This window comes from Mesocricetus auratus, unplaced genomic scaffold, assembly GCF_017639785.1.
Source record: "Mesocricetus auratus isolate SY011 unplaced genomic scaffold, BCM_Maur_2.0 Super-Scaffold_100004, whole genome shotgun sequence".
NCBI classification, from domain to species: Eukaryota; Metazoa; Chordata; class Mammalia; order Rodentia; family Cricetidae; genus Mesocricetus; species Mesocricetus auratus.
The window spans coordinates 19,112,092-19,132,513 of record NW_024429189.1 but is presented as its reverse complement, the minus strand read 5'-3'; the positions used below and the strand labels follow the sequence as shown (position 1 = coordinate 19,132,513).

General features: G+C 47.4%; 1 protein-coding gene across 1 annotated transcript in view; it reads right to left on the bottom strand.

Annotated features, from left to right (window-relative positions):
* Kif5c (kinesin family member 5C) overlaps positions 1–20,422 on the bottom strand; it is a 150,826-nt gene that overhangs the window by 23,964 nt on the left and 106,440 nt on the right. The window contains exons 16-23 of the mRNA XM_040745317.1: positions 18,892–19,080; positions 14,638–14,755; positions 12,418–12,494; positions 11,415–11,524; positions 8,517–8,618; positions 8,267–8,327; positions 3,551–3,622; positions 1,029–1,133 (exon numbers count right to left, since the gene is read on the bottom strand). Of these exons, the coding sequence (XP_040601251.1) occupies positions 1,029–1,133; positions 3,551–3,622; positions 8,267–8,327; positions 8,517–8,618; positions 11,415–11,524; positions 12,418–12,494; positions 14,638–14,755; positions 18,892–19,080 (834 nt within the window). The remainder of the gene's footprint in view (positions 1–1,028; positions 1,134–3,550; positions 3,623–8,266; positions 8,328–8,516; positions 8,619–11,414; positions 11,525–12,417; positions 12,495–14,637; positions 14,756–18,891; positions 19,081–20,422) is intronic.

Below are 20,422 nucleotides of genomic sequence, written 5' to 3'. Positions count from 1 at the left end.
CACATGCACTGTGCTTTTGTTCTACAGAGGTGCCTCAGAGACATCATGGGAGAGCACAGGGCCAGTCAGTATCTAAGAGTGGAATGAAAGCGGGATGGACACACAGTCTCAACACTTTACTCATTCCAAGTGCTAGAGAGTTCCCCTTTCATTCTCTATAAACAGATCCCATATTGGGTTCCATCCAAGAAAGTCTCATTTGTGTGTGTGTGTGTGTGTGTGTGTGTGTGTGTGTATGTGTGTGTGTGTGCGTGCGCAGGCACTTGTGTTCTAGGGCACACATGCAGAGGTCAGAGGACATCTTGAGGAAGTTAGCTTTCTCCCTCTACAGTATGAGTTCTGAGGATTGGACTCATCAAGCATGGCAGCACAAAACTATGGGAGGAGCCATCTTGTTTGCCAAAGAAGTTTTCCATATATAAAGGAAGTTACTGAGGGTGAAAGGCATGGAATATTTTTCTGTTTGGTTTATTAATTCTTTTGGAATTTTTACAATGTATTTGGATCATACCCACGCCTTCTTCCTCACCCTAACTCCTCCTAGACCTTGTTGTCACTTTGAGACAGGATCTTACTATGGTACCCAGGTTGGTATTAAAAACTTAAGTGGGGGCTGGGCTGGAGAGATGGCTCAAAAGGGAAGAACACTGGCTGCCCTTCCAGCGGTCTAGAGTTCAATTCCCAGAAACCACATGGTGGCTCACAGCCATCTATAGTGAGCTGATGCCCTCTTCTGGTGTGCTGGCATAAAAGCAGGCAGAACATTGTATACATAATAAATAAATAATCTTTAAAACAAAAACTTAAGTGATCCCCCTACCTCCTTGGTAGCCAGGAATACAGGTGCATGCCACCATCCCTGACCAAGAGTCAGAGATTTTCAAGGACTTACATTCCTTCCAGCACGCATGTTCTCCAACCATGCACAGGCATCCAACACCAGAACGATTCTGTGTTGTGGCCGACCAGCCAAGGCTTCACCCAGGGAACAGCAGACGCTGGGGATGGGGTACAGTGAGCTCACCCACCTGCTTGTGCACCTTGGTAAGCTGCTCCAGGTTATTCTCCAGGAAAGAGATCTTCTGCTTCTGGGCGGCACTACCCCCTCCATCGTCGCTGTCCAACTCCACACTCTGTATCCACACATGACAGTTAGTGGCACAACCCGCCTTCCCACTCACCTACCCAGAGTTCAAGACACATTAAAGCTCTTGAAAAGGAAAAACCCACAGTCCCACTAAAAAACAGTCCGAAAGTGAAAATAAAGAGAAGTTGTAAAAGTTTCCATTCCCCGGACTTCCCAACAAATTTCCTTGGCTAGCACTGAAGTGTTGTGAGGCAGAGTAACTCTTTGGAGTGCTGGACTAAGAATACCGTCAGATCTGCTTTTGCGCACTGTACAAGTTTCTCTTTAATGAAAGGCACCTCTTCCCTGCAGGTAAAGAGATTTTTCTTTTCAGAAAGAATGAGCTCACAACTTATTGAGAAGATCCAGTGTGAAAATAAGACTGAAGTTTAGCTTAGCCGTCAAGACCAGACAAGAAATCACCACACCTGTCAGTCAGAGCTGTTGTTGCCACTGGGAAATCCTAATGGCTTCTGCTTGTCTCTTAAACACCCAACGCTATGCGGTTCCTCCGTGAGTCAGCCTCAGCCCTGTCACAGCACCCAGGTGCTGGGAAAATCCTTCAGATTTATCAGATCTTGAAATTGGCACCAACACCACACTCTTGACAAGCAAGGTGGCACAGATAAATTAAAATACATGTGCAAACGCAACCTAAGTTCAAAAATAACAAAACACGTCTGTCCGGTGTGACAATGGAAGAAACAATCCTTTTCCAGAAGGGTAATGGTTTCCACCATCAATTCAGCCCAAAACACGAGCTCTCAAACAGGAATATACACCAGGACCCCCAGGACATTTATTAAAACTCAGATTGCTGAGCCCATCCCCATCTCGGATTCCTCAGATCTGGGGGTGTATTAAGCATTTAAACAAATTCCCAGGTGAGTCAATGTAGCTACAGAGGCTCATAGACTGAAAGTCTAAAAGCAGGTCATCCTTAGGATGTTTCATACAATGAAACCAGGGGATTCTGGTGTCCTCCTCTTAACCCTTTCTCTGAGCAGCACCCGACTTCCCCCCAGGGACAGAGGTCTTCTTTGCTATAAACTCTTATCAGGTGTCCTCTCTGTCCAGTCTACACTGACCTCATCCTCCTATATGGTGCAGGCCCCAAGTTAACATGTGCTTTGAAAACTGTGGTCATCATACAGTGAACTGACCGCTGCCATTCAGGCTTTGAAAATCTCTCATGATTCTGTCTCCGACATTTGCATTACCAAGATTCCAACTCATAGAGCTATGCTGCCACAGGCGCATGCCAACTGTCTTCTGTTGGGCACACACACCACTGCCCAGCAACCCACTTAACTCATCCCTAGTTGATTCCATCCACATCTGGCTGAATCTTCTCTCATCACAAGCCCTGCACCCCTGGCTCCACATTCTCTTCCCTCCTCCACTGAGGACACCAGCCATCAGATGTGGCCTTTCGCTGTCCAGGGGTTTCCTGCAAATGTTCCAGCTTGACTCTCTCTGACCTCTGGAAAACTCAGTGCCTTCTCCTTACCAAGTAGCATATCCATTTGTGCTGTTAATTCTGTCCTCAGATCTGCTTCTATCAACTGCTCCCTTATCACTGTGTTTGACTATTTCTCCTTTGCCTCTTCAAACATACCCACGTGTACAAGTACATATACATGTAGGCACACTCGAGCATGGGTATACCTTTACTAAACATTTTCACATGTTTCTCTTAATTCTTTCCTTCAGTCTTCTCATGCCCCTTCCATGAGGCCCTGCCCCTTCCTTGTCCGTTACACCCTGGCTTCACCTCTTCTCAAATTTCCGAGCTGACCTGTTGAGTCACCGATATGGAGACTCCCTAAGATCACCAGGATTTTGACAGCTTGCAGACTCCAGTCTTCAATCACATCCAAGCCTAGATCCACACCTGCGACCCGGGGCATGCTAGAACCTGCGACCCGGGTCATGCTAGAACCTGCGACCCGGGGCATGCTAGAACCTGCGACCCGGGGCATGCTAGAACCTACTGCACAGACTCTGGCATACACAGGTGCAATACTAATACCACCACCTGCCTAGACAAACATGAGGTCTGGCCATCTCACTTCTCTAGACTAGTGGACCACGCTGTCATCTTCTGACAACAATGTTCTAGACTTTTCTGGCCCAAAACAGCAACCTCCACACAGCAGGGGCCAGACAGATGATATGTCATTTTAAATAAAGGCCAGCCAGGGACAGCATTATAACTTCCTTTTACTAAGAAGGAAAATCAGAGGGTAAAATATTCCTACGTAATTTCAGCCCCCAGCACATTCTTTTAATAATATTCTCTAGCATGAGGTAATTAATTTATAAGCATAACCAGCCTTAATTTGAGCAAGTGATATTTCAACTGGAGATGATACGTCAAGGTCAACTTTTTTCCTCAACCTGTTCAGAAATGACAGGACTCACCTTTTTCACCCGGGTGGTCAAATCCTGGACGAAGAGTTTGCGCAGGTTATGAAGGGTCTGGAGTTCTCTAGACTGGAGGAGATATTTCACATGCAGCATCAGTAGGTGATGGACCGAACTGGTGATGCACTTTCTCTAGAGGCATCAGCTCCCCTGACTGCTGCTGGAGCTGCCACTGACATTGCGGGTGCCATGGTACTGCCTGTGCCTTGCCTATTCTTCAACCTACACTGCTGTCAGGAGCACATGCATGGTGCAGGATCCTGGGAACTCCAACTACTGCCTGTAAGCCAGCTCCTCTCCTCTGCTCTCAAGGGAACCAAACAAAAATTCCTAGTAAACTACCTGCAAGAATGGGGGGAATCTGCTTTTGTTTTTGTTTACTTCCCACATAAATATAACACATTATACCAACAAGCTAAATTAAAGGGTCACCATGACTCCTCTCACCCAAACTGGCTGGCATTTCCCATAATTCTGCACCCACTCCTGGCATTTCCCATGATTCTGCACCCACTACTGGCATTCCCCATGATTCTGTGCCCACTACTGGCATTTCCCATGATTCTGCACCCACTCCTGGCATTTCCCATGATTCTGCACCTACTACTGGCATTCCCATGATTCTGTGCCACTATGGGCCCAATCCCCAAGTATGTTTGCCTCATATCAGCAGTTCATGGATGAGGCAATTCTCAGACTCTCCATCTGGTGGCCCTAGGCAAACACCTGAACTTTGTGTGTTTTCTCATTTTTAATGTGAAGATGAAGAGAATTTGACTCACTGGTGTTAAGACTAAAAAAGAAGATCTAGAAAGCCTTTAGGAAGGTTTCTGGACCACAGTGAGTTCATAGCCCAAGAGCTAGCAATTTCCTCCTTCAGTTTGGATTATTTTCTATGAATGAGCACCTAACAATATAAATGATGAGACAAGGGCCCTGAACCTAACCTGGGAATATTTCATAACAAAGACAGAAAATCAAAACACTTCCTTTTATTCAAGTCTTATTATTGTGTGTGTGTGTGTGTGTGTAATATATATCATATATATTAGTAAGGGTCTACATTTCTGTAGCTCTGGTTGGCCTTGAATTCATTAACTAGACCAGGACAGCCTCAAACTCATAGATTCCACTGCCTCTGTCTCTCAAATGCTCACCTTAATATTGTGCACTACTACCTCATCTATCCTCTTCAAGGTTGTGTGGGTGTCTGTGTGTGTGTGTGTGTGAATGCATGCTCACACATATACACATGTATAAGAACAAAGTGATGAAATATTTGAGAAGAGAGCATTGGATCCTCTGGAGCTGAGATTATAGGTGATTATGAGCTGTCTTACATGGATGCTGGGAACTGAACTCGGGTCCTCTACAAAAGCATTAAGTGCTTGTAACTACTGAGCCATCTTTCCAACCCGGTTCTTCATATGTTCTCTACAAGAGATGCTAGTTTCGTGTAAATTATTTCCTTATAAGTGAGAAGTAGATAAAGAATCTTCTAAAAGCTTTTATCTATATAAATCGACAGGATGTCGGGATGAATGCTCGAATTAAAAATGTAGGAACAGGACCCAGAGTTAAGGAAACACAATTTCTTGAAATACGATTCTGTCAATTTAAGGCCTTATTATTAGGTCCAATTTAGTGTTGAAATAAGAAGCACCTGAAGTCAATTGCATCCTTGGATGAGGTAAATTGCTTTCTGCAGGAAGCCAAACAGGTCCGGTATTATGAATAATGTGATACACAGTACCATCTGCGAGTAAGCTGCCTCACAGCACAGGAACAGGGGCACAGTGCACTGCTCACCATGATCCAGGCTGCCCTCCACCCCTGCAGAAGGAGCTCAGTCCCTGCGTCCCTTAATGTCTACAAAGGCCCTGCATGCTGTCCCTCCACCTCAGATCTCTTATCTCTGCCTACACTGCGACCACGGTTAATATTTTCTGGTGAAGAACACCACAGCACCAGAGGGAGGCAAGGTTTGACACTCTGCCCAAAAGTCACACCTTTCCTTGGGACACAAATACCACCTAAGAATCCTGAGATGGCCCCTTCCTCTCATTTCTAGCAGTTTTGCAGAGACCATCAAAGGCATTTAGGGTGGTTTGCACTGCTGTACAGTGATGCTTAGGCAGCTGTCACTTGGCTTCCTGCAGCAATGGTCTTTCCTCCATCACATCCATACTTATTTCTCCACCCTCCAGCCTCCCTCGGTTCTCTTCCCATCATGAGCTTCCACACTCCATGCAAGAGCTTGAGGCTAAGCTTCCTATCGTGGTGGACGATGAGGCCAGAACGAGAGTGGTGGTCGGTATCGCAGGAAGTGAGATCTAGAGAGAGGGGTCAACGTACTGTCTCAAGCCAAAGAACCTCATGCATGGTCAGTCTGCAGTGAGATTCCCAGAGTGCAATATGCAGACATCACCTATCCCTCCCCACAACATTCAGGAGGCAGGGCAGGCTTGGGGGGGGGGGGAGTCTTGAAAACCGAATGACAGCCAAGGACAGCAAGACCTGTCTTTGAAGACTATTTACAGCTCAGCTTGGGAAGACTCCAAAGTGGAGGACAAACATTCAAACAGCAGTGCTGCTGGAATCTAGTCCTGGATTTAAGGAAGGGGGTGTGGAGGTGGTGAGGGAAAGAGGAAGAGGAAAAGGAACCACCGTGTTACTGGGTCTGTCTGTGTGTGGGAAGGATGTGTGTGTAAATGGAGGGCAGCCTTAGCGAGTGAGCGTGTGTAGGCGCAGCCAGATTATTAAGGAAATGAGCTTGTGGGAGGGAAGGAGAGAGAGTGATTGAGGAGATAATAGAGGCTACTGAGAAAACATGCCATTTAATACATATCTGAACACCCAAGAAGGCAAAGGGACTGGCTACTAATCCTTTACCATGTTCCCAGGGATAGGAACAAGAGAGCATGTGAGTGTGAGAATAAGTCTGCATGTGAGTGGGGGAAAGAGAGGGAGTGTGTGGTGGGGGCCATGACAGTGACTTGCATGAGCCAGCATGAGAGTGAGCTGTGACTGGGATGGCGTGTGGGTATGTCCCAGTCTACTGAGCATTTGTGCATACTGGTCCGTAGGTGCCGAGGGGAAGCAGGAGAAAAGGCCAGTGTGAGTTTAAAGTATGTAAATGAGCAAAGTGTGTTTGAATGAGAAAAAGCATTAGTGAGATGCAGATGTGTGTGAGTGTGTGGGAATATATATGAGCATCACATGGACAATCGGGGCATGTGGCCACGCCCAGAAGACATCATGAATGTTGGGTGTGCAGTACACCCGACAATCTGTACGTGCAAATGCATGTGCAAGCTGGGTGTGAGGACGGCAGAGTCGCGGAAGGCAAGCAAGGGCACGCGGGTATAGGGGACCCACGGAGGAACAAGTAGAGAACATCCCGGAGTTTCACACAACCCTGTGGGGGGCAGGAATCTAGTGAAATTTCAATGTTCAAAATTCTCCCGCAGTTCTCTGAGTACATTCAGTTACAGGCTGCGGTGCTCTATTAAGCATGAAACAAGCATGGCTCTGTGGCTGCCAGCCCCATAGACTTCACCTCTGAAAGGTCCAACTTCCTGTCAGCACAGGCGTTTGACCTCAGTCCCCAAGGCTTGTGTCCTCATTCCTCTGAGGAGCAGTTTGTCCTGGCCCAGGAGTCAGCACGCGGCCTCGGCTCCAGATGGGAGTAGCCATCTGCCTACAGTCTGAGTCTCCGGGTTGGTGGGGATGGGCTCTGTCCCACATAAACGCACATGACACATGAGTGGGCTCAGACGGTGGCCCTGAATTTAAACATGTGCAAGCCTAAACACATTTTCACCCAACTGCGCTGAAGTTCGAGTGGATGTGATAAGCCACAGCTGTGAGGTGTGACCCAGCTGCTACCTGCATGGGCCCTGAAACCAAAGCTGGCAGGGGAAGCCAATGGCTGTGGGCACAGCACAGAGGAACCCAACGGCGATTTCAGATACAGAGCCCTCCCAGAGGCAAGCGGTGTCTACTTGTGTTTCTGGCCCTCCTCCAAGGCACCTGTTCCAGCATCGTCCTTTGGGCCTGTCTTCTACCCTCCTTCGTCCAGACACACGCTGGTGTCCCTGTTACCTCCACATGCCACAGGTTATTGCTTCCAGAATGTTTTTCCCCCTCAGCTCCCTTTGTCAGGGTCAACTTATGAAGGCAAGGCTTCCCTACACTATAAACTGATACATCTAAGTATCTAGCCAAGTGCCAGCCTCCGTAGGTGCTTGCTATATATCTGCTGAAAGTTTAGCGTAGTCACAAAGTGCCAAGGCGGTTTACAATGGCACTCAGTTCTCATTCGAGTATTTCAGGATTACAGCACTAAGGACCGACTGACTAATCAATTGATGGACTAATTCTCTTAAAAGTAATTCTACAAGGCCGGGTGTTGGTGGCGCACGCTTTTAATCCCAGCACTCGGGAGGCAGAGGTAGGCGGATCTCTGTGAGTTCGAGGCCAGTCTGGTCTACAGAGCTAGTTCCAGGCCAGGCTCCAAAACAATACAGAGAAACCCTGTCTCGAAAAACAAAACAAAAAAGTAATTCTACAAATGCCAGTGTGTCACAGAATGCTTTGTGTCTAAATGCTATACAGGAAAGGGGCACATAGACAAAATTTTAAAACAAATAATTCAATAGATCACACATAAATCAGGCCTCTGAGGGTGAACTGAATTGGACACTGACTCACCACAGTCTCCTCCAGCCCCTTGAGGTCCTCCCTGGCTTGGTCCCTTTTATCATTGAGCAACCTGAGAGTCAGAAAGGAACCATGAGTCACCAAGGGAGAACAGGAATGGTGCAGATGCAGTTTGCACCTGAGGCAAATAAACAAGGCTAACCACAGACCAGACAAAGCCCATGCTGTTTTAAACCAATCGGGCCTCCAGCACGAAGGCCGTTTCTCGGGAGATGGGAAGCAGGGATGCTGTGGCACTCACAGGAGCTTCTCCAGTTTTACTTCTCTCTCCTGGTCCTCTATTTTCAGCTTGTTATAATCAGAGCTCAGCCTCTCCTGCTCCAGTTGCAGTTTCTGGTTCAAGCTGAAATTGAAAGGAAAAAGCAATATATTCCAGATCAGCCTGAACTTCTGAGTCATCCGCCTAAAGCCCTGGGTCTGTTCCAGCCCCATTATTTCCGTGAAATAAAGGCAGCAATTCGGGAGGATTTCAGGGGGGATCAGAGAACAAGCTCACAGCTTCTTCTCTGCCCAAGTGAAAACAAATTTCTGGGGAGCAGCTAGGAAGCATGAAATAAAACAAAGGCTTTGAGGGTGTATTTATAGTTTAAGTGCAAGAGTTTCTGTGGGGGAAATAATGACATTGGGAAATGGGTGATACTTGGAGAGATTGAGAGAGAGAGAGAGAGAGAGAGGAAGTGAGGGAGGGAGGGAGAGAGGGAAAGGGAAGAAGGGAGAGAAAGGGGGAGAGAGAGGGAGGGAGGGAAGGAGGGAGAGAGAGAGAAAGAGAGAGAGAGGAAGTGAAGGAGGGAGGGAGAGAGGGAAAGGGAGGAAGGGAGAGAGAGGGGGAGAAAGAGGGAGAGAGAGAGAGAGCGAGAGAGAGAGAGAGCGAGAGAGAGAGAGAGAGAGAGAGAGAGAGAGAGAGAGAGAGAGAGAGAGAGAGAGAGAGAGAGAGAGGGGGCCCCTGTAATCACCTAGAGGGCAGTTGTTTGTTTATTCAGGTAACTCATTGACTATTTCAAGCTCCTTGTCCCCCATCTGAAGCTGTCTTCCAAGGACAGCAGCTGCTATGGGGGCAGCCCCAGGCCTGTGGGATGTTGGGACAGGCACTATGAAGAGCACTACTTGGGCTTTATACAGACAGAAAATTATCATCTGGTTGGGGACTGCACTGGTCAGATTTATGTCAACATGAAATGACCTAAAGTCATTTGAAAAGAGGGACTCTCAATTGAGGAACGAACTCTAGAAGATCTGCCTGGGGTTTTTTTGTTTTGTTTTGTTTTGTTTTGTTTTTTGTTGTTGTTTGTTTGTAACTGATGGTTGATGTGGGAGGCACCAGCTCACAGGGGAGGGCTGGTACCGCCCCTGGGCTAGTGGTCCTGGCTGCTATAAGAAAGCAGGCTGAGCTGGGCAGTGGTGATGCACTCATGGTCCCAGTACTTGGGAGGCAGAGGCAGGAGAATCTCTGTAAGTTCAAGGCCGTCTGGTCTGCAAAGCAAGTACTAGGACTTCCAGGGATATACAGAGAAACCCTGTCTCAAAAAACAAAACTAAAAGGAAGGAAGGAAGGAAGGAGGGAGGCAGGAAGGAAGAAGGAAGGAAGGAAGGAAGGAGGGAGGCAGGAAGGAAGAAGGAAGGAAGGAAGGAAGGAAGGAAGGAAGGAAGGAAGGAAGGAAGGAAGGAAGGAAAAGAAAGTGCCCTGACTTCCCTGGATGATGCACTGTAAAGCGGAAGCTGAAATAACCCTTTCCTCCCCAGGTTGCTTACAGTCATAGTGTTTAATCACGGCAACAGAAACGCTAAGACAGGAGCGTCTGGTGCCCTTCCGTACCACGTCAGAGCTCACAAACCAGGCTGTGTGTGGGGCTGAGATCACAGGACTGTGTGGAGGAAGCCAGAAGCACCCAGAGCCCGAGCCCAGGAAGCTCCCAGGCAGGGATTTGCTCACTGGCCTTCTCTGTCTCCCTTCCAATCTTTCCTCTCTCCCAGCACAACGTTTTGAGGGAGATTGATCAGGATCATGTCCGGGGAAGCTCGAGGTGTGATCAGATGGGGCAGGGGCAGAAGGAGGGGGAGAGGACATGCCAAGGCCTGTCCTTGGGCAGACTGCACAGAGTCAGCACCCCACCTAGACTCCCCCTCCACCGCCCCTTCCCCCTCCGCATGCAAATGCACTAGCAAGCAGCTCACATACTCGGAGAAGATTTGGATCAGTAGCCTGGAGAATTAAACGCTTAGCTCCAGTCTGATTCCTGTTTAGCGGTGTGACCTTAAGTAAATAATTCAACCTTGTTTCTCATATCTAATTCTTCATCTACAGAAAGTGATGGTGCTGGTGGTGGCGGGGAGGAGGGGAGGGGGCCTTGAGCCAGTGTGGGGGGAGGGGCGGTGAGTGAAATTTTATTACAGCGGACAAGTAGACCTGTTTTCTTTTTAAGAGTATGCCTTTTGGAGGCAACCGTTAAAGGGCTGTTCTGCAAGAGGGTGCAAAGACCACCAAGGAGATCTACTATACAAAGAGCCCCAAGAATGACATCCCTCAGAAGGGAACTTTGCAGCTGGGGGACTTGTGCTGCAGAAAAGGAGAGGGTGCCGTGGAGCAGCGGGTAACCCCAGAGACTCTGAGAAGGCAGGATGTGGCCGTGAGGCAGCATCTGGAGCTGAGCCTCAATAGAGCCATCCTGGTAGCAACGCCATGTTATCCTGGCATCCACCTTGCACGGACACACTGCACAGGTCTCTGCGGTGTGTACACAGGCAAGCAGGTAGCTACAGGTGCGTGATTTGTTGAGCTGAAGGGGCAGCAATGCCACATGGCTTCTCTGGAGTGTGTATTAATTCCGGGAAGAAGAGTCTTTTCTTTTTCATACTTTCATATAACCTCTCTGGCTCCTCGACATGTATCTCCCAACCTGAGTCACCAGGTTGGTGTGATGCTGAGGGGTGGCCAGGTCTGCCTGCCACCTGCTATACCGGAGCCCCAGGAGTCTGGGTTCCAGATGGGAGAACAGATCTCAGGGGCAGCACCACCCAGGCAGAGCACAGAGACCAAGCACAAGGAGACGGAGGGCCCTGGCTAAGAGGCTTGTCCTTTAAGTCTGGCTCACAAGGCCTGAGCATGCCCACCCATGTTCCCGTGAGCCCCTCGCCAACTCACTCCCGAATCTCATCAATGATTTTCTGCTTCTCCTCGATTTCATCACGAAGTCTGGACAGCTGCTTCTGGTGAGCTTCCCGGTGACTCTCCATCTGCTGTTCCAGAGCCTTCTGCAAGCCAGGCCGGGAGAAATGTCACATCAATTCGTTGGCACTCTGCCCACTCGGTGACAAGCCCCCGAACCATGCCTACCTCCCTCAGATGTTAAATCCAAAAATTAAGGGAGCTTTTTGCCCAGGCTCCTGGCCTGGCTTCATCTGCACAGCAAAGCCCACAGATCTGTCACAAAACTGAGTGGGCCTTGGAGGCAAACCAGCCCAACAACCACACAGAAGTTTGTCTTTGCCTTCCCTCTTCTGAAGGTTTGCCCAGTCAGGCCAGTCAGAACACAGCTCCCTTGCTACCTGAGAGGCCTCAGACACATCACTTAACCCCTGTAAGAACACTTCCTCACCTGCTGTGTTGAGGGCCAGGCCCCTCTCTCTGTCCAACCCGCCATAGACTTCCAAAAGCATGAGAGCAAGCCACCAAAGCAAGGCCGGGCTGTGCAGCAGACTATCAGCTGCGAGCTTCTGCTCAGTGAGGTTCCTGTGTGTTCCAGCTCCTTTTATTCACTTTTGGGAAGTCTTATTCCCCAGTTATTTTTTCTACATTTTCCATTCTTGATTTAAACGTGACCATGAAGATCTGCATTTTGGGAAACTTGGGTGTGAAGACCTTCTTTGTAGGGGCTGGGTCACATGGCCCGTGTGGTCACTGCTCTGCTCCCCTTATACCTGCTTCATCAGGAAGAGGGCACACAGGCATCAAGGCAACGCGACTGTATCAACACATGTGACTGGCTTCCTGGGCAGTCCCATCATCACTTTGTGACTCCATGAGGCCCCAGGAGAGCTGCTCTGGAGGCCCAGTCATGATTCCTCTCCTCTCTGTCTCACACTCACATGCACAGGTCTGAGAGGACTGATGTTTCCAGATGTGCGCACCTCAAATCCACACATACCTTCATCTCCTCAGCATCCTGGAGCCTTGTCAGGTGTTCCTTCTCTTTATCCTGGAAGCTGACTTCATGCATTTTTTCTGTATCAAATTGTAAAAATGACTTCAGTCTTAACTGGCAAAAACCCGGAAAACAAAGCAATGATGACGCAGTGAAAACATCAGCCTGCTTGTACCGGAGCAGCACCAGGGACGGCCTCCTGACCAAGCACCCCAAGTGCCCAGACTGACCTCTCCTGTGGCCTGTGCTGGTACTTAGGTCACTTGGGACCTCAGGTGGACTGAGGTCTCCCTAGCAGAGAGCAGCCAGGGAAAGGAAGGTGGGTAATTGGAAGCAGGCAGCCCCAGAACTGCTTCCACCTGGCCTCTGGGAGTGGGCCCCGAGGGTGGGGGCATGAGGACATGATCAAGTCTTGCAGATTATAAAGCTCTTGTGAGTGTGTGGTGACATCTGGATTCATGTCACTGGTAGAATTCCACAAGGAGCTCATTAACCTCCCAGGAGTAACTGTTGATTTTCTAAGGATCTGAAGCACGAAAACAAGCTAAAGATGAAAACCAGGGAAACAGAAATATATTCCAACACTTTCCGGATTCACCAGGAGGCCCCAGGTGGGCGGGGCTGCTGCCAGCATGCCTGTCTCTGTGCCTGCCTGCTCAGTGGGGCTCCCTGAGCTGAGGAACTGGGGGGGGCAGGGAGCAAATGTCATTTGGACACTGACATCTAACTCATTATATCTCTAGTCTGTTTTACCTTATTTCAGGCTTTCTCCCTGTTTGTATTTCTTTCCACTGCAGGAACACACATGCAAGAGGGGAAAATGCTTTTCTTTATCCAGTGCTAGGTGGCGTACTCTATTCTCAACATTCATTCCTTACCACTAAAATAAATTGTTACAAAGCTATGGCAGGGCTCTTTCTTAATTTGCCTTTGAACCTGAAGTAGCATGTATTTATCCAGTGAATAGCTTTACATAAAAATTAAAGAAATAAATAATAACACCATCAATCCTGTTACTTATCAAAATATTTTCACTTTAAATATTAATTTCTAAGACCACAAGGGTCCATTTATTTTTAATAGCTGTAATAAAGGTTTTAACCTAACACTGCATCATAAATCACTGCAATACACATGCATGTTTTGTCTCCGGTGTGAATTCTAATATCCCCAATGATAGTCTATTAAAGTCTACCAAACTGTTAGATATTTTGGATGGTTTTCTCTTCTCTTCTTCCCTGCATTCTTGTGTATGCTTTTCTGATCTAAAGTTCTGTGATGAGGGGCTGGAGAGATGGCTCAGTAGTTAAGAGCACTTACTGTTCCTCCAGAACAGCTCGGCACCTACACCAAGTGGCTCACAAATGCCTATAATTCTACCTACAACCTCTTCTGCCCTGCTCAGCCACATGTGTGAGTGCACACACACACACACACACATGCACAAGTGCAGGCATGTGCATGAGCACACTCACACATGTGCACACGCACAATAAGTATTTTAAAATATAGTTAAAATTTGAAGATCAAATGTTACAAAGAACTGTTATGGTTATTCAAATTGCTCTATAAAATTTTTTTCATGTCAGCCTTTACTATGTATGGTTGGTCCCCTGCTGCACATTGCCAAGTTCTTAATCTTGTTCTGGCTTCTGCGTTTCTGATTGCCACTCTTAAATGTTTGCTTCTACTTACTCAATGCTATTAAGCATTTCCTGTGCATCAGACACCACACAGCTAAGGGAAGGGCTTGTTCAATAGCTGAGCTTCCCAATTTAGCCACAGTGCAAGTGCAGAACTCCATGGAAGGGTCTGACATAAGACAATCCCCCCCTGGGGTACAGCAGGTGGCCAGTCCAGAGATGCCCGGAGGTGACACCACTCAGCATATCAACTTAGCCACAATCCCTAACCAGGTTGCACAAGGCAATCATAACAGCAATGAGCAGACTGGGGGCATCTGACAAGCGAAAGGGACAAGCTTTTGTGAGTGACTAGAGGCCACATGGGTGGGAGAGGGGGATGCTGGTCCAGGCAGCTGGGTGGACAGAGGGAAGCTGGAAGGCAGCAGATACAGTGGGGCTAGCATAGATCTCTCCTTTCTGTTACACTGGGGTTCCCAGCAGACACAGACATGCTGTACTGAACTAAACATCAAGACTTGGCCAAACGGAGACTGACTTGGGCCAAGCGTCTGACACCGCCAAAGTAGTCACTGCTTACCTTGGGCTCGGAGCTTGGCCAGCTCTTCGCTGAGTGAGTCCTGGGACTCTTCCAACTGTCTCCTCTTCTGCTCCATGTTCTGCATGTAGTCTGTGAGAGACTTGATCTTGGCTTCATGCTTTCAGCAAGAAAACAGAGGGGAGGAAATGTGAGTGGCGAGTATCTGCTTGCCCAGCCTTGTCTGGAGCTGTCCAGTAGGAAACCACAACTCAGAGACCTCACCATGGAATGGCTCCTATTTCGTTCTTTGCCTAGGCTTCGCCACTGAGGACAGAAGTGGTTCTGTGTTTGCCGTGTACTCTGTCGCTTATGTCCCCACACACACCACGTACCATGTCTCTTGAGCTTTCCACTTCATGTGGAGCCCAAAGCCCACCCTTCCTCATGGTAAAAACCGAATAGCTACTGCTGTCGCTTGGTAGAGGAACACCCGCCTAGCAGGAGCAGTGGCCTGGATTCAGTGCCCAGCACCGTAAGGAGCAGGAGGAGGATGGGAGAGGGAACTAGGAACCATCCAGGGCTGAAGGCCTCTGTCTGTCTTTGGACACGCACCTGCGGATTCAAACAGCACATTTGCTTTTCTTGTATCCTTCAGACATAGGGCACCAACTCTGCTCATTAGTGGACTTGCATCTTAGGGTTCCTCTGTCTGGAGAGTTCCCTCTCTGCCAGAACCCTTCAGACACACACACACACACACACACACACACACACACACACACACACACACACAAAAATGTCCTGCTGGCTCCCTATCAGACCTCAGCATTTTCTCACAGCTCTTGCTTCTATGTGATGTTACTTTTTTTTTCCCCACGAGGGTATAGAGTAGATACTTAATGAACACCAGTAGAAGGAGTCAGTAAATGGATGTGAGCTCAGTGACTGGACAGGAATAACTGTGGCTTCCAGACAGACACGGAAGACACAGACTGTCCCCTTCTGGAATCAGGGTTCGTGTATAAGCAGGAAGACCCTGCAGAATGACGGGTGATGACGCAACGCCTCTGCAACTCCATGGACACACATATAAGAACAGCTTTGGGGGAAGGTTTAACCAAAGAAGAAAGAATTTCAGCAAGAAATACTGTTAGACTCCTGAAACCACACCAGAACATGGAGAGCCATGGTTCTGTCAGTATTAAATCTCTTGGAAACAATGAGTGAATCGATGGCTTTCTGGACATCACAGCAGAATACAAAAGCCCCGTGGGAAGCCGCCCTCACTGCTGACATAGGAAGATTTTCCTAACTTTAAAATTTTCCCAACTCTCATATTCCAATCAGTGTCACTCTGATGCTGGAACCCCACCGGTGACAGTGAGTGCTCTTCAGCCTTCCTCCGACTGTACTCGCTCCAATGAGCAGAGCTCCTAGCCTACATCTGTCTAGGGCACACTCTGAGCACTGCAGGCTGAGTGGTGCCCTTGCCCAGGGGCTCTGCAGGCTGCATCGTCCGTCCGTCCGTCTGTCCGTCCGTCCGTCCGTCCCTCCCTCCCTCCCTCCCTCCCTCAGGCAGGGCACAGCTGACCCGGTCTGAGTAGTTGGAGCCATATGCAGGGTATGGAAGGGATTTGGACATGGGGCCACTTTGTCCAGCTGGACACAGAGAGCGCTGGGCTGTTGGCCATGGACACTGCTGATGGTTGACTTCAGCCCACAACTGTTGGAGTAGAAGCACCCCCAGGTTCAAGCCATGGTCTCAAAGGTAACCTAGAAACTACAGTTAAGTTGTACCTTTCTCTACTGTTTATCTTTTTCTCTCGATTTTTGTAAATTATAAAAATGTCTTGCTGCAAATAAAATGTTCTTATTGCTAATGACAATATAGTCATAAAATACACAGCAAATCTATAAAAATGCAGTATGAATTTCACCTACAAACTACCTTACAAATTAAGGCATATTTTACAAAGATATAAAATGGCATAGATATAACTTGATATTTTCATTTTAACCTAATTTTATATAATTATACTTTTCAAATGCCCAAGTTTTAATTCCAGCACTTGGGAGGCAGAGGCAGGCGGATCTCTGTGAGTTCGAGGCCAGCCTGGTCTACAAAGTGAGTTCCAGGACAGCCTTCAAAGCCACAGAGAAACCCTGTCTCGAAAAACCAAAAAAAAAAAAAAATGCCCACGTTTTATGGACTTGTATAAATTCTACATAATATTCATCTACATCATCATTTGTCTATCAACAGGTATTTGAGTAATATATTTTATGATAATGTAAAATAATAGTCCATTCAACAGTTTCCACATAAACTTTTAATATTTTAATCAGGAAATTATAATACCATCTCAACTTTAAAAATTGAATCTCCATTACCAATGAAAAACAGAATACATATAATTACTGGACCAAAAGACACTTCCAGGCTAGGGAGATGGCACGGAGAGCAGAAGCGCCTTCTCTATAAGAACAAGGACCTACATCTGGATACCCAGAAGCCATATAAAAGCTGAGAGTGGTGGCATCTGCCTACACCCCAGAACTGAGGGTGGGCAAAGATAGGTTGGTCACGGGGATTGTTGGCCAGCCAGTCTAGCCAAAATACAAAGTTCAGTACCACTAAGACATCCTGTCTCAAAACACAGAGAAGAAAGAAATATAGGAAGGTACTCAAAGTCAACCTTCGGCCTCCACACGTATGCATACATGTGAGGACAGACACACACACACACACACACACACACAAATACATTCAAATACTTACATGGTTTTTTTTTTTTTTGGTTTTGCTTTTCCCAAGTGTTTTTCAAAAGGATTACTAAATTGTATTTCATTGTGTTTATCAACTTTCTATCACATATCAGCACTGAATAACCCTTTAAATATTATTTTCCTTAGTATAAAACCAACCGCAGATCCCATTTTAGATAATTAGATTGGAGTTGTTTTATTACTGTGTGGATTCAAAGCTATATGGTGTTCTTTTGCCTGTCTCTTGGTACTGTTAGACATTCTAGGCCACACTTGTCCCTGCTTCCTCAAATGACTGTCACACGGCAGTGAGCAGCATACCCTGGTACCATCTCAGAAATCTCAAACCCAAACAGTAAGCTTACACATCAGTGTAGCCCAGAGCTGCTCCACGGTCCTCTGAACTATCTTCCTGAGATGAAAACACCATCCCAATGGGAAAAGAGCAGGCTAGCTAACGGGCCAAAGACACATGCCCTGGGCGTGAGGAACCAAGACACAAGTTTTGGTTTATGTCCAGTTCTGCCACTATGGATTTGGGCAATATACTTAATCACAATCACACCTCTATTTAGAAAAAAAAACAAAAATGTTGGGGGGAAGTCCTGTGCATTTGTCAATAAAGCACTGCTGGCCAATAGGGAAATTAGATAGGTGGGACTAGGAGTCCAGGAGGACTCTGGGAAGGAGAAACACAGAGAGTCGAGATGTAACGCCATGGGGTAGGAAGCCCGGAACTATTCTCTGGTAAGAAACATACTTAGATTAACAATTATAGGGTAATTACTTAAGTCAGAGCTAGCCAGTAAGAAACAAGCAAGGCCAACAGCTTCATAATTAATATAGCCTCCTGTGTGTTTATTTGGGACTGATGCGGCTCTAGAACCAGGCTGGCGGGAAGGCTTTCTCTCAAGGAAAAGGTTTCCCTTTACATAATGGTGTCAGAACAAGAATAAATTCTGCCTATGGAATTTTCTTAAAGATCAAGCAAGAAAACGCAAACAATTTTGAGTGCCATGTGTGCATGTGATAAACAATGAAACGGTTCCTGTCACCACCATTGACAACAGTTTCTATTCACACACCTTGTCCCCATAGCAGGTTTACAGATGTAGGAATGTTGTCTTAACTAATAGGTGACTAAGAGATACATTATATATACCCAGCTATGTAGTCATCTATGGGCCAGCAGAGAAATACAGACAGACCCTTTAAAGACAGGAAAGCCTTGATTTGTGTAATTTACACAACAAAATCTATCCTTAAGGATAAGCCCGGAGAGATGAGGCTTGGTAATGCACACCCCGACCACCCACAGTCAGTCAACAAGGGGGTGAGAGAGTGCATCTGAGACAGGAGGATAATGAATTCAAGGCCACTCTGGGCTACAAGGTGATGTTTTTCTCTCAAAAAGACAAAAAGGCATGGGTGTATAACCTGAGCCACACTCACGTAGACTGAGTGTCTCGACTCACCCTAGAACACATATCCCAAGAAGGGGACGGATCTCAACAGAGGAGAGTGAAGAGGATGGGATGGACAGCCCACCTGGGAGATCAGCAGCTGGCAAGCTGCCAGCTCCCGCTCGCTGGCGTTCATCTTTCGGTTGGAGTCCATCTGGGCGCTCTCCAGCTGCTTGCTGCGGTTCACAAGGGACTTGACCTCCGACTTCATCTTGCTAATGTACAGGCGCGCCATGGTGAACTCCTCTTCAATGACTCCATTGACATCTGCCAGCTAAGCAGAGAGAGAAACGTCAGAGGACCGAGGATCCCTTGACACCTGACCATGGGTCCTTGAGACGGCCCTAGCTTTTTCGCAAAAGTCTAATTTAGGGAAAGTTGAAAATAAACACTTCCAAGTGCGTGTCAAGTCCTCAGGGAAAGTTCCCAGCAGAAACCACAATCCAACATGCTGCTCAGTTAAGCGTGCATTTCATTTTCATTGATTTGAGGATAGACGAGATGACCCAGGAAGAAAAAAACGACTGAAGAATTTCTTAAAGGAGAAAACTTCTCAGAAGCTTTGCCCTGCCATGACTGCAATGGTGTCCCTATAGGGGCCCTTAACCCTACCTGTAGAGAATCTCAGCCCAGAATCTCCACAACCTCCACAGTGGTCAGGAAGCCCAATGTCTGTATGTGCAATAGCTGAACTAGAAAAGACTTTTCCATAGTCTCCAAACAAAACTTCTAATGCCTGGATGCACCATCCATTCCTCGTAGTGAAGGCTCCCCTGTGGCTCTCTGTTGCTACCAATCTCTTTTTCTTTGCCTTTCGTACCTGCCCTTCCAAGCAGACCTGCTTCTTAAGATAACTAATGAACAAGCCTAAGTTTACATTAAAATGTGATGACTCTGATGGAGTTCCTGAATGAGCTATACCTGGTTTCTAAGTTTTAGAGCTCCACTGGAAACCAAAAAAAAAAAAAAAAAAAAAAAACAGAAACAAGGTATTTGGGATAGACGGAGATGCAGGGGTACACCATGGAGAAAGTAGCTTGGTGTGTACAATATTTGGCCACCAGAGGGCAGCCTTGCACTTAGGAAGACTCTTGTCCCAGCAGCCTCCAGGCCAAGGGCCAGCGTCTGCTGAAGGCAAAGCTTCTCATTCTAGGTTCTAATGTTCCATGGTGTCCTCTCACTGCCCCTCCCACCTCCTCATGTCATTACTGCCGTCATTAACTAGTCATTTTTTTCCCATGTATTCATTTGAGAGCTAAGATTTAGATGGGGTTGAGTATGAGCCCTGAAAATTGGTAGCAGATAGAAAGTCCATAGCTCTGCTTGTCGGCACTGGGATTTTAACTTGTAAGAATTCAACAGTGCTTAACAGTGACTCCCACACAACACCAAGCTAAAGCGGAGAAAAGCTACAGCTGTCGGCCTGACTCCCCTTCACGGAGGCCCTTGCTGGGCTTGCGACCGCCTGAGATTTGCCTTCCAACAGCGCTCCTCGTTCCGTCCCTCTGAGTGGGAAACACCTGCAGCCCTTGTCACTGGTCCAGCATAGATCAAGACCATCTAATACCCCCATCTGTAAGTGAGAGTCACCAATGAAATCGACGAGGGCATCCAAA